This window comes from Achroia grisella, unplaced genomic scaffold (genome assembly GCF_030625045.1).
Source record: "Achroia grisella isolate CSIRO2021 unplaced genomic scaffold, CSIRO_AGI_Agris_v1 utg862, whole genome shotgun sequence".
Lineage (NCBI taxonomy): Eukaryota > Metazoa > Arthropoda > Insecta > Lepidoptera > Pyralidae > Achroia > Achroia grisella.
Window position 1 is genome coordinate 355,001 of NW_026713046.1, and position 15,061 is coordinate 370,061.

The window sequence follows — 15,061 nt, forward strand, 5'->3', positions numbered from 1 at the left end:
GCTAGTATAAAAATAAGTCTGCACATCTTTAAATTATTATATTGTTCTAACTCGCATGTATTATATATATAAACCTTCTTCTTGAATCACTCTATCTATTGCTGAAAACTGCTTTAAAATCCGTTGCGTAATATAAAATATATAAGCAAATGAACAGCGGTACCGACTTTGTTGTATACCATACTAGCTACTCGCCCCTTCTTCGCTCGGGTGTACATGTATTATATATATAAACCTTCCTCTTGAATCACTCTATCTATTAAACAAACCGCATCAAAATCCGTTGCGTAGTTTTAAAGATTTAAGCATACATAGGTACAGACAGCGACAGCGAGTTTTATACTATGTAATGATGATGACTATATAAAGATAAGTTCCTCTCAGTTTTGTTATTCCGTATTTTAGGAATATTAAAATCTGGTGTACCGTAGATAAAATACAGACGGTAGTAAATGATATTGTACTTAAGTTCTTTACAAATATATAACTGCGCAATATTTCACGTGACTCTGCAGTTTGTATTTGGTAATGACATTGCGACGCTACACATTATCTATACTAATATTAAGAGTTTGTTTGTTTGAAAGTGCTAATTCAAATTCATAATATCTTTATTCAAGTCTATTACAGACTCTTATGATATGTCAAATTTACCGTCAGTTCGGAATGATTTCGAGATGAGAAGAACTGACAAGAAACTCAGATCGTATTCTTTTCAAATAATAAAACTAGCTACTCGCCCCGGCTTTGCTTTATTGTACATGTATTATACATAAAAACCTTCCTCTTGAATCACTCTATCTATTAAAAAAACTGCTTCAAAATCCGTTGCGTAGATTTAAAGATTTAAGCATACATAGGGACAGACAGCGACAGCGACTGTGTTTTATACTATGTAATGATACATTTTTCAAATAATCTCAGGAACTACTGGCTCGAATTGAAAAATTCTTTTTGTGTTGGATAGCCCATTTGTCGAGGAAGGCTTTAATCTATATAACATTACGCTACGACCAATAGAAGCGAAGCAATAGTGATAAATGTTGCTAAAACGGGGAAAACGATATTGGTTTTGATAATTTGGTTTTGATTGACCAAAATATACATGTATTATACATATAAACCTTCCTCTGGAATCACTCTATCTATTAAAAAAACCGTTTCAAAATCCATTGCGTAGTTTTAAAGATTTAAGCATACATAGGGACACAGCGACAGTGACTTTGTTTTATTTAATAGTAATGATTTTTAAATGAATTATATGGCTATTTGCGGTCACAAATAGTAGGGTATAATTGATAATCTTAATCTTTTAGAAATAGCCAATACGAGTTTATTAAAATAAATACGAGTATATTACCTAACAGTTATTATTTCGTAACCAAACAATAGCTATTGTTCGATTTATCGAACCCAAAATGGCTTGGGATTGCGAAGAAGTGGAGTGGCAGGTCAACTGATAAGGATTGTTATCGCAAGATATCGCAGTGCAGTCACCTGCACCTGAGTGTTTGCTGTCGATAACTTTTTTTGTTTGGAATTGTTGCGGGATTTTCGACCTTTCCAGTCGCTAATATGACTTATAAAAATTTACAATAAGATACCAAAGGATATGTTGGAATTACCCTTAAATAAATTCAAAACATCTGTTAAATCATATTTACTGAGCAAAGCCTATTACTCACTAAACGATTACTTGAATGACGAGTGTGCATGGCAATAGTTGTTCATGCACTGAATTTTCATTTAATGTTAGACATAGACACCTATATAAAAATACATTGTAAATAAACTGGCTTTAAAAAAAAGTAATTCAATTGAGTTTCTTGCCAGTTCTTCTCAATTGGATCTATATACCGAACTGGACGGTAGGGAAAAAATAAAATTATAATGTAAAAATTTGACGTTCATAAGCGGCTAAAATGTCCTATATGAATAAATGATTTTTTAATTTGAATTTGAATTTGAATTTATCTACCATGGCAGTTAAAAAATTGCAAGTTGGTATTGTAGAAAATTAGACAGTAATAATGTCTATCTATCTAGGACCAATAGAGCTCTGTAAAAATCACTTAACGAATTTAAAAGAGGAATCTGATGTGAGATTGTACATTGGTTTTCTGTAAACTCGACAGCGACTGCAGCGCCACACGCTCGAGAGCTGGTTAGAGGCAGACTCGATAGCTCAGTAGGAATTTATATTTGGAAATAAATACGAGTGTCTTGAGTGAAGCGATGAGTAAAATCAGTTTATAAAGAGCTTAGAGAATACCATTGCGGGTCCTTTGGGAGTCTCTTTAAAAATAATATTTGGGATAAATACATTACAATAATAAACTTGGACAATTCACACAGCGTCATCTAGTCTCAAGCTAAATAGATCTTGTGTTATGGGTACTAGAACTGATATAAATACTTAGACTCATTTTTTTGCAAATATGCAGAAAAAACACCCAGACCGATACAGACAATCAGACTCATAAATACAAATGTTTGTACCGTGAGAGGAATCGAACAAGCAACCATCGGAAGGAAGGTGGTGTACTAAACTCCCAAACAATTGAGGTCGTCAAATTACATAGTCCTCTAGAATGACAAAACATCTTGAAAAATATTTTTGACTATTCTAATGCTGTTGGCCGCAGCTGGCCTTTACAGCTTCACCGGACGATAGGGGGCGAGTGCAGATGGCACTCCAAACAAAACTTTTTTGGACTACTCTCATGCTGTTGCCCGCAACTGACCTTTACAGCTTCACCGGACGATAGGAGGCGAGTGCAGATGGCACTCCAAATCAAAGGAAGGACTTATGGAGCGGCTGAAGGCCAACTCCCGCCTGCTGGATACGACATTAGTCTGAGGGCACCGCCAGATGTTCTCGGCTCAGGCCGTCGTAATTTCGATCCCCGTTTCAATTAGACGGGGATCGATTGTTTTGTGTGGTATCGCAGCTGTCAATGAATATAGACGAAGGTTTCCGTTTACCATCAATTTGCTTTACAAAATACTCTACTAAATATAAAAAAAAACTATTCAAAAGAGCAACACACAAGTTTCTTGCTCATTCTTCTTGTGATGAGTCTGCGTTCCGAATGAGTGGTAGAATAAAAAATATGACTATTCAAAAGCGCTTGTAATGAGTTTATTTGAATAAAGATTATTTCTATTTCTATTTCTAAGAGCAGAAGACAAGATGAAGGCTATTTTTTTTTAATTGGCTGCAGGTGTTCTGCGACATCGTGGTACGCGACGGTGAGATGGTGTGCGTGGAGCTGGTGGCGCGGGGACGCGGGGGCGCGGGCTCCGCTCAGGCTGTCATCTTCCTCGGCTCCATACGGTACGACGCGCTCACCAGGGTCTACGACTCCAGGGTATGTACCATCTCATCTAAACAGTACACCATTGATAGCAAGGAGATTGTTAGCAATGTGGACTAATAACCCCATTGATAGTGTCAATCACTCGAGTTGACTCGAGTTACCTGGAGCAAACAGTTTTTTTTTTCGAACAAGTCTTGAAAGCTTCACCGAACCATAGGGGCGAGTAGAAATGGCACTTTAAAGCCGCGGAAGAACTTACGGAATGATAACATAACCAACCAAAAAAAATTATAACGACCTCAAACCAATATTGAGACGAGTGGAAATCAAATGATCGGAAAATTTTGATGTCATTGTCGGTTCGACGACAGAATCATGCTCTCGCTCTTTCACTTTATACGTTCATTTGCCAGCTGAATTCATCCAACCCGAGTTGACACATCTCTATTTTGAATGTGGATATAATAATATGTAAAATTGCCAGTAGGTTTAACAATATAACAAAACAACATTTGTCAGCCAGTTAATATAAACCATTTGAACATAATAAGACAGAAAAATATATATTGAAACTGATAAACAAACCACTCCTCTGTTTATCACTTATTTTTTGTATCTAATAAACAGGTGACCTTGTGCAGTACACACGCCGTGAGCAATGTGTACCTACTAATCTTATTTATTACTAGTTGTACACGCGACCTCTTCCGCGTGAATTTAACTATATTTTCTAATATAAAAGTAGCCTAAGTTACTCCTTATTACATCAGCTACCTGCTAAAAAAAGTTCCGTCAAAATCGGTCCAGCCGTTTCAGAGATTAGCCGGAAGAAATAAACAGACATATAAATTATAAAAAATGTTATTTTGGTATATGTACCGTATTTATATTTGTATGCATGTAGTAAAAAACGGTTATTTCAATATTACAAACAGACACTCCAGTTTTATTTATATGTATAGATTTGATATTCTTCACTTTAATTTCAATATCCACTTATCAGTGTTATGAATTTCTAACTATTGGTAATAGATAACCGCTGTGTTACGTCACAGTTATCAGTGACGTCATACGATACCGATTAACAAAACTGGTCGATATCTAGAAAAGAGTATGTAGTAAGAATATCCTTGGATAGTTCACGCAGCGCCATCTAGGTCCTAAATTGGTGTTAGCTTGCGTTATGGGTAGAAGACAACTGATGTACATTCTTAGATTAAAAAAAAAAACATTTATATAATTTTTTTTTATTAATAATGGGATTGCGCTTTGTCTTACCTCATCTGATGGTAAATGATGGCAAGACCTAGGATGTAGTGCGCTTACCCAGAAGATATCTATTCACCATAGATTTGAAGAATCCTGGGTTGTATTTCTCCGGGAACACAAAAGCTGGAAGTGTGTTCCACTCTTTAGATTTACATAGGAAACAGCCAAACTAATACTAACAAACATACTTATCAATAAAAATGTTTGTACCACGCAAGGAACCGGCGACCATCGGAAGTAAAGCGGTGTGCAAACCTGTAGACCACTTAGGCTGGATTTCACCAATCGTAGTATAAACACGTTCAAGGAAACGGAGTTCAGCGTGAACTCGAAAAAAAGAACGACGTTGATCTCGTTTTACTTTAAATGGAATTCACCAGCGTTATACAGATCGCGTTTACCAAAATGAAGTTTTTTGATTTTTCTTTCCCCAAGTATCGTTTAGAAAAAGTTAATAGGTCTTTTATGGGAATAGGTATAAAAATTTACAATAAGATACCAAAGGATATGTTGGAATTACCCTTAAATAAATTCAAAACATCTGTTAAATCATATTTACTGAGCAAAGCCTATTACTCACTAAACGATTACTTGAATGACGAGTGTGCATGACAATAGTTGTTCATGCACTGAATTTTCATTTAATGTTAGACATAGACACCTATATAAATATACATTGTAAATAAACTGGCTTTAAAAAAAAAGTAATTCAATTGAGTTTCTTGCCAGTTCTTCTCAATTAGATCTATATACCGAACTGGACGGTAGGGAAAAAAATAAAATTATAATGTAAAAATTTGACGTTCATAAGCGGCTAAAATGTCCTACATGAATAAATGATTTTTGAATTTGAATTTGAAAAAGTTTAGTATTTCATTCGTTCACAGTGTTACACGCTAATAAAATAATATTTGATGTAATGGGTAATTTAAATAAAATAATTCTAAGAACTATTTGTAATCATATGATCAATCATGTGAATCAATCATGTGATAATTAGGATAAGTTTATTAATTTTTAATTTATTAAGTACCGTCGACTACAAAATATAAAACGACAACTTTTACCCATTAACTAGTAAAAAAATATTTTATTGAGGATTTTTTTTTACACTACTACGGCAATTTTTTTTTGGTTCGGTTTTTTCCCCTTTTTAGAGAAAGGCAAAAGGACTCAGCCCATACAGCCATTGTCTTCAGTACTAATTTCTTATATATTTTTTTTTCTAATGAATACTACGGCAATTTTCTTTTTATTCCCGATATTGTATTGTCAAAAATTTGATTGATGACTGTTTGACAATGGACAGCTGTTTTAAATACGTTTAAAGAGTTAACTGTAGGAAATCAGACGTTCAGAATTTATAAACGTGCTCAGCGAAATTTGTAGTGGTGAAATGCCTAATTCCTACAAGTGTATGAAAACGACTATGAAGAGGTATAAAATAACAATCCAATAGAATTTTGTTTTAATTATAATAATAATATCCTCGGACAATTCACAACACTATCTAGTCCCAAGCAGTGCTCGCGTTATGGGTACTAAACAACTGATTTTCCATAATATACATAGAAAACACCTAGAGCGATACAAACAATAATACTTATAAATACATGTTCGTGTCATGCGAGGAATCGAACCCGCAACCACCAAGATCATCATTTTGAATATGAATCAGTATAGGTACTCATACTATTATAAAGCAAACTCAGTACTTTATTTACGTAATTGTAAATAGTGGCTTGTTTAAAAAAATTTAACAAGCTTTCCATCTGGAAAGTCGGCGACGTTCAGTGTCTCGCCATAAATACGGGATGCGTCACACAACCGGCGAGACAGACTACGTCACGTGTACTAGTCAGTTTAGGTTATACATACACGGTACGATTTGTCATTTTAAAAATAGTGTTTGTGAATAACTATACTAGCTGTTCCCGCGACTTCGTCCGCGTGGGATTTAACTTTATTTTTCTAAAATAAAAGATTTTTTCTACAATAACAGTAGCCTAAGTTACTCCTTATTACATCAGCTACCTACTAAAAACAGTCCCGTCTAAATTGGTACAGCCATTTCAGAGATTAGCCGGTACAAACAGGCAGACAGATAGACAAAAATTGTAAAAAACATTATCTTGGTGTATGTACCGTATTTATATTCATATGCATGTAGTAAAAAACAGTTATTTCAATATTACAAACAGACACTCCAGTTTTATTTATATGTATAGATGATGCCTACAGCTACCTTTTACCATCGCACCGCTCGCCATCGACAGGGAATTCATCCCATACGCTGGAACTTAAGTGGTCTCGGACAGTGCGGTTTCAGAGGAGCTTCCTCCCGCGTACACTTAGATTGTGGAACTAACTACCTGCCAAATGTTTCTATTTCTATATACTCATATTATCGCAAAAGAAGGTAGATCGAATTAAAACTATATAAAACGTGTTGATAATAGAAGCATGTTAATAAATATCTGCGGAGGTTTTCTCGAGAGACTACAGCATGGGGTTTTTCAAGAAGAGTATATAAGGTTTCTTAAGGGCCGGCAACTCTGGCAACGCGCATTTGACCCTTGTTTCAAGCGTCCATAGGCTACGGTAACCGTTTAACATCAGATGAGCCGTATGCTTGATTGCCACTTACGTATATATTACTGGACATCTATCTCTAGATTTAAGTTAGTCACACCCGTAAAATATCATTGTATGATTTTCCATGTTCTGGGAGAATGTGTGATGCTCACGCGCTGTAGTACGAGTGTCAGGGTCAGTCGAATTAATTTACGTACAATTAGGAAAAATCACGGGATCTACCCTTGCCATCATCACGGGAAAACTGTTTAAAAGTTTACCCCTAATCATGATCATGCGGATGAAACACTCCCCAAATATCGGGAACTCAATAATAATGAATAAATGTGGTAATACTTTGACAACAATAACAACGAACGTATGCGTTTTTGTGTCAAATACATGTTAGTGTATGTGATGTTTTTTTATAAATTTAATTTCGCACACTTATAGTATAAACATGTATAGTTTATACTATAAGTGTGCGAAATTTCATACTCCTCCGTCCGCGCGGGTACAAAGTTTTGCTTCACGTATGATTGATGAAATTACGAAATTTTGTATATTTTATGTACAAAATTTTGTAATTTACTATACTACTACTAATAATCAACAATAGTTACCTAAGTTGAATTGAAAATTAAACGATCGTTATGTATTTCGCCTCGTGTATGGGCTTCTTTACGTGACGTTGAGACAGCGGGTGTTCAGTTCGGTGTGACGGGGTGGCGCGGTGGCGGGCGGTCGGTTGGCGCCACCGTGTGCCCTGCATTCAGTTCCAGCCTCCCCGCTCAGGGACATACTCATGTAATTACATTTTTATCAGACGTCAATTTATCTACCATTCGCCAGTACAATCTTGGATAATTATACTTACGTGATTTTTCAAATTAACCCTTATCTTATCTTGAAAATTTTCATCATCATTACATAGTATAGAACAAAGTCGCTATCGTTGTGTGTCCGTCCCTATGTATGCTTAAATCTTTAAAACTACGCAACGGTTTTTTTCGGATAGAGATTCAAGAGGAAGGTTTATATGTATAACTAACTGTACCAGTGACTACGTCCGCGTGGAATTGGAAACTTTATTTTTCTAAAATAAAAGTAGCCTAAGTTACTTCCTTATTACATCAGCTACATACACACATACAGCATGTAGTAAAAAGCGGTTATTTTAATATTACAAACAGACATTCCAATTTTATATCTACATATATCTACAAGTACACTTGGGCTAAGCCGGGGCGAGTAGCTAGTACCTTATATATTTGACGGCCTTGGTGCTCTAGCGGTTGAATATTATTTACTTGCTATGATTATGATTGTTTGTATTCGTCTGGGTGTTTTTATATATATATATTATATATGGATTTACAAAAATATGTATCAGTTGTCTAGTACCCATAGCTCTGCTTAGCTTCGGACTTGATGGCGCTATATGTACACATACTTATAAATAATAATAATTCTCCTGAAATATTATTATTTATAAGTCTATATGTGTAACTTAGCAATCATTTTGAGAATATCTTAATGATTCTCCGCTTCAGTTAGTCATTTCCTCTATGCTGGCAATCGTTCAGATCCATTATTACTCAACCAACAAGAATCTAGTACATTAAAATGTAAACAAACAAACATAACGTAATGGAATGTATGTAAATAAGAATGTAGTACACTAGCCCTGGCCGCGAGAATTGGGATAAAAATAGTACTGTATCCCGTATGTTAATATAGGTTATAGTCCATATGCGTACCATACATTCAAATCTATTCAGTTATGCGTGATTGCGTAAGATGCATTTGTGGTACACTACGCATCTGGTAACACCAAAACGGCGCAAGATGCCGTCAAAAAGTGGAACAGAAAGGTCCCTACCCATTTTTTGAGTAACAGGTATTTGTGGCAACACGAAAACGGAGCAAATTGCCGTCAAAAAACGTGACAGAAAGGTCCCTGCCCATTTTTTGAGTAACAGGCATTTGTGGCAACACGAAAACGGAGCAAATTGCTGCCAAACAAAATGAGAGAAAGGTCTTTACTCATTTTTTATGTGAGTGGAAAAGCAAGTAAAATTACATCGTCGTAAGTGGTATTTGTCGCCGTCAATTAAGGTCACTAGATACTAGAACACTAGGCAAGAGTTCCAGAGGTACCATTGCTAGCAATATTCCAAGTTAGGTTCTCTTCCATGTTCCGGCAGCTATTGTGGTTGGTACAAGTTAAGTACCTTGACTTTTTTTCTCAACCGCAGTAGCTAGACCAACAGTAGAGATAGTGATAGAAATTTTTGACGCACGTACATAATTTTCTCTGCACAATCTGTGGTTGACTGGTAGAAAATGCCGTATATATACTTTTACCTTGGTATTTTGTGCATTAAAGTTATATAAATAAATAAATAAATGAGTGGCAAAAACAATTTCTATATTGTTATGCTTAAAATTATTATCTTGACGTCGACTTAGCTGAATTGGTAACCATTAGCTAACTGATCTAAATGACTAAAATCTTTATTTTATGGTCCCACACTGGCGCCCAGCCAGTGTAAACCGTGAGTGTCGGTGGATCCGCCATTTCATCATAATTTGTCCAAAAAGCTGACTAATACTATCTTTTTGGACGAATTAAGACATGTATCAGATATGTTTGGACATGATCCAGTGTAGTCATCGCATCTAAATGATGATGAAATCCAGAAAACAACGATAATATTATTTCTATTTTGTATGCATCTTAAGGGCGTTCACTACCCAAGTCTCGTCACGATGAACATAATCGCATGAATCTGCGACAATTCGCAGGAACATCACATGCAATGGATATATATATTTAGGTAATCCTTTTTTGTTATTTGTAATTGTCAATACAAAGTTATTATGACCGACAAAACAAACAAGTAAATAAAAAAATATATATGTAAAACACACATTCTAGTTCACTACCGGAGTTCTTTTATTTGAAGGTTTTGAAGGATTTGCATAAATTATTCGCGCTAAATTTAATCTCCCACTTCTTGAAGGTATAGTGTTACATCACGATTACGCTTTAGAAGTAGAACCTAAAAAAGTTAGAATAGACGTCAAATGAAAAAGAAGTAATAACGCGGGCAGACGATGTGTCGCGATCAGAGGACTAAGGAGACCACCATTTTTAAACTGGTGGGTGAAATCGCGAACTACTACTTCATATATAAGTCTATAACTATGTAAAATTACAATGATATTTAAAAGAGCAACACGCAAGTTTCTTTCTCGTTCTCCTTGTGATGAGACTGCTTTCCGAATGAGCGGTAGATTAAAAGAATGATAAATGTGACTATTCAAAAGTGCTTAAATTAAATTATTTTCTGTTCTATAACGTTGCAAGAATTCGTCATGCGTTTCTAATGTACGCTCTTAACTGTTTGCTCGGAATTTCCCAAAATATTGGCAGTAGTCGTTGTCGTAGTGGGTTTGTTTTCGCCTAATTGTTGTTTGGTGTGCTGTACGGAGGCGTCGGTGACGTCGCGTTGGAAACTTGTTGATATAGACCTCCCCTTCGCCCCCCTGGCCCCGCGCCAGTGTCCCGACGAGGTCGTCTGCCCACGGAGGTTACGAGTGAAGTAATCGATTAATCAACTGGCACACTTCCGATTCGATTTGTAATGTGGCATTAAAAACCTATGTTGTTGACGGCCTCGGTGGTTTAGCGGTTTAGACTACTTCCGATGGTCGCGGGTTTGTTTCCTCGTACAAGATGAATATATTCATGAGTATGATTGTTTGTATCGGTCTGGGTGTTTTCTATTTATTTGTACCGCTTCGCTTGGGACTTGACGCTATGCGAATTCTGAGATACTATAATTATTATGTAGAAACAATATTTAATAAATGGGCATAAGTAGACTCCCAGTAGTTTCTAGAATTGCATACATTAATACACATATGCTCTCGACTCTCTCGAGTCTACCTTGTAGTGAATACAACACTGTAAGTGTTCTTGCTAAGAATATTTGGTACCAACATATCGGCCCGGTTGTTTGTGTCAGTATTTTTCATCATGATATCCACAATAATGCTCTGAATTTGAATCTGGTTTACACGTTGGTGTAAGCCACTTTCTGTCAAAAATTAGTCGTATAAATAACACTGAATTTATAGCTTAAAATCCGTTTGATGTAGAATCATAATTAGATCTGAGAAATTGGTAATTTGAATCGTTTACTATAGTTCAATGAAATATTAAATGAAACCATGCTGTGACCAGTTTTGACGCAATATAAAAAAAAATAAGTCCTCCAATACGTGAATAATAATATTCACAAAAAAGAAATTATTTAAGGTGACGGGAAAGGGTTGAAGGGATTAAGAAAAGGGTTGAAAAACACCTTTTTATTCACTCACATTCACACTCTTGTGGAAACGTGTGTAATAGTATTAGTGAACGCGCGCTGCGTGGTACAGGGGTGTAATATTTTTTCAATTGTCTACGCGGAAAATATTTTTTTTTATTTTTTTGGCTAAACAACAGCCGATACTGAAAAATGAAGAGGACCTTTTATGTGCAGATTTTTTTTCTCTACTACTTTTATTTCAAACATTTTTTCATATTTCTTAGCGTTATCGAGTTATTTTGTGAAAGGAGTTTTACAACCCTTTTTTTAATTCTGAATATTATTATTCAAGTATTTGTGGACTTATTTATATTATATATATTGCGTCAAAATTGGTATAAAAATGACAGCTTCTCACATGCAGCCAAAATAATATAACAGAAAATCATTTATTCAAATAAACTTATATTGAATCAGTTTTGAATAGTCATTGCATTTTTTTAATCTACCGCTCGTAACAACTTACTACATCAGGTAAATTCAATGATCATTGAACATGAACTCGTGTCACCTGATTTCTATGGTACGTAGGTATGACACAATAAGGTTTAGTAGTGAATGGGGCGATTATAACGACCGTACTATTCTCAATGAGGGTAGGCAAAGCGAGGTCGCCGCCCGCAAACTATATCAACCACCAATTACGGGTTGATTGCCTTGTGTCACCAATCAGATTCCCTACTGTCGCTCGCTTCTATTGTTACCGAGAGCGGCCTATGATAATTTACTGTTATTGTAATTGATTGCGTAATTTTTTATGTTACTGGAATAAGAAATAGGTGTGTGTTCTACCGATTATACAACGGACTGTGTTCTGAGGAATTGTTCGACATGATGCCGACGGCCACCTTCGATCACCGCTCCACTCGCCCTCGACAGGGAAGTCATCCCCACAAGCTGGAACCTAAGTAGTCCCGAACAGTGCGGTTTCAGAGGAGCTTCCTTCCCCGTACACTTAGATTGTGGAATGAACTTCCTGCCGAGGTTTTCCCACGAGATTACAGAATGGGGTTTTTCAAAATTAATATTAGGGTTTCTTAAGGGTCGGCAACGCGCACGTGATACCCCTGGTGTTTCAGGCGTTCATAGGCTACGGTAACCATTTACCATCAGATGAGCCGTATGCTTGATTGCCACTTCGCACATAGGGGCGGCCCTGCATGTTGTATGACTTTGAGGAAGTCTAGTTGTGGATTTTTTTTTCAGGTTAAAAGTCACATAGTAGTGGTAGATAAAAAACAAATTGTTATGACTATTCAAAAGTGCTTAAATTAAGTTTATTTGAATAAATGATTTTCTATTCTATTCTATTCTATTCTATAGTAATTTTTTTTTTCAAATAAACTTAATATAAACACTTTTGAATAGTCAAGGTTTTTGATTCTACCGCTGATTCAGAATGCAGACTCGTCACATGAAGAAGCAAGAAACTTGTGTGTTGCTCTTTTAAACAAATATTGATTTACTTATATTTAATTAACAACAAGGATTAGGCATGCGACAATGAACATAGAAACCGCTATGCACTTAATCTCTATTCTATCAGAGAACATTGTCAGCAAATTAATTATCAAAGAAGACTAAAAATTTAAGTATGTAATGATTAATTTGTTAACAGATCCATGTTGTGTTTTAGCATCGCCATGCAAAGGTTCAAGTTTGTATGAATCATGAATGACTCATTGTTGATTGTGTATACTGAACTACAAATTAACAAGTGTCTATGTTATCTTACAATGGTAATAATTGTTTGGATTCCTGGTAATGTTGTTGTCAGCGATTTAAATAATTTGTTATTTATAGATATTACGAGAGGTCTCATTTATGTATTGGCAAAGTTTGAATCTATTATACCTCAAGCCTCTCTTTTCCTAGCTATTTATTTCACTATGTGATTGCTGATAAGAACGCCTTTTGTTATTACTTTTCTATTTACTGTTTGTTTTATCTGTTTACACAATAAAAAGTTTATTATTATCGCCACTATACCCTGTCCTTACCTCGCACTCTATTATGTATCTTACATTCTTCGACTTGTAAAATGTGAATTTACAAGGATTGTTTAAAAGAGCAACACACAAGTTTCTTGCTTATTCTTTTTATGATGAGACAGCTTTCCGAATAAGCGGTAGATTTAAAAAAATGTTAACTATTCAAAAGTGCTTAAATTAAGTTTATTTGAATAAATGATTTTCTATTCTATTCTATTCTATTCCCACCCCTTCCTTGGTCTACCGCTATCTCTATTCTACCTCAACCCAAAACCTTTATATATTTTCATTTGACTATTTTTTTTAAATGGGAAATACCCAGAACCAACTAAATTATTCAAAGAAACTGTTCCTCTTCTCTTGTCATATTGGATTCAAATATTCCCAGAGAAATGTGGAGATGGCTAGTGTTGCGTTCAACGCAGTGTCGACATGTCAGTACCTCTGGCTACCTCATCTAGGATCATAAAAGGAGCCTAAGTTAATCCTTATTACGTCAGCTACCAGCCAAAAAAAGTCCCGTCAAAATCGGTCAAACCATTTCAGAGATTAGCCGGAACAAACAGACTGACAGACAGACAAAAATTGTAAAAAAACATTATTTTGGTGTATGTATCGTATTTATAGTCATGCATGTAGTAAAAAACGTTTATTTCAATATTACAAACAGACACACCAATTTTATTTATATGTATATATACATGTATATCATGTACGTATAGTAATGGTATTCAAACAAGCTCAGACTGAATGAATCTCATACAATAGGATGTGGCAACCACCATAATACAATTCACACAAGGTTTCTTAAGGGTCGGCAACGCGCACGTGACACCCCTGGTGCTTCAGGCGTACATAGGCTACGGTAACCATTTACCATCAGATGAGCCGTATGCTTGTTTGCCACCATAGTAGTATAAAAAAAAAAAACACAGCGCCATGTAGCCCCAAACTAAGCAAAACTTGTGTTATGGGTACTAGACAACTGATATAAACACTCAAATATATATTTTTGTAAACATACCTAATATAAATAAAATACACCCACCACACCTATGCAAGCAATCATGCGCATGAATACAAATTGTACAACCTAGCATCGTACATTATTTCGCAACCTAAACATTTCATATTTCACCAAAAACCAGTTCGCATTTGGCATCCGCAGTTATAATCAGTATCTGTCATAATAATTTATCAATACCTATCAGAAACTGTTATAGTTTCGCCACAAATAGTGCTAAGAACCCGCGACCATGGGAAGTAAAGCGGTATGCTCAACCACTACACCAGGGGGGAAGGGGATTGTTAGTAATGTGGACTCATGCCCCCATTACTAGCAATGTACCATGTCAGGTTGACCTCCACGCGGTTCCCCCTGGAAACCATTGTGACAAATTCTTAGTGCATTTGTCACGATGGGCGAACTGACCTGACTTCATGCTCATCTTATCATCCTCCACTGGTACCCCGCCAGCGTAAACCATTAGCGCAGGCGGCTAAAAAAAACACTACACCACAAAACCAC

The 15,061-nt window shown here is 35.8% G+C and overlaps 2 protein-coding genes across 2 annotated transcripts in view; one reads left to right on the forward strand and one right to left on the reverse strand.

The window, feature by feature from the left end:
- LOC131852794 (uncharacterized protein KIAA0930) overlaps window positions 1-15,061 on the forward strand; it is a 61,734-nt gene that overhangs the window by 39,850 nt on the left and 6,823 nt on the right. Inside the window, exon 5 of the mRNA XM_059203525.1 lies at window positions 3,225-3,371. Coding sequence (XP_059059508.1) covers window positions 3,225-3,371 — 147 coding nt within the window. The remainder of the gene's footprint in view (window positions 1-3,224; window positions 3,372-15,061) is intronic.
- LOC131852795 (phosphatidylcholine:ceramide cholinephosphotransferase 2-like) overlaps window positions 1-15,061 on the reverse strand; it is a 200,469-nt gene that overhangs the window by 27,842 nt on the left and 157,566 nt on the right. The gene's annotated exons all lie outside the window — the stretch shown is intronic.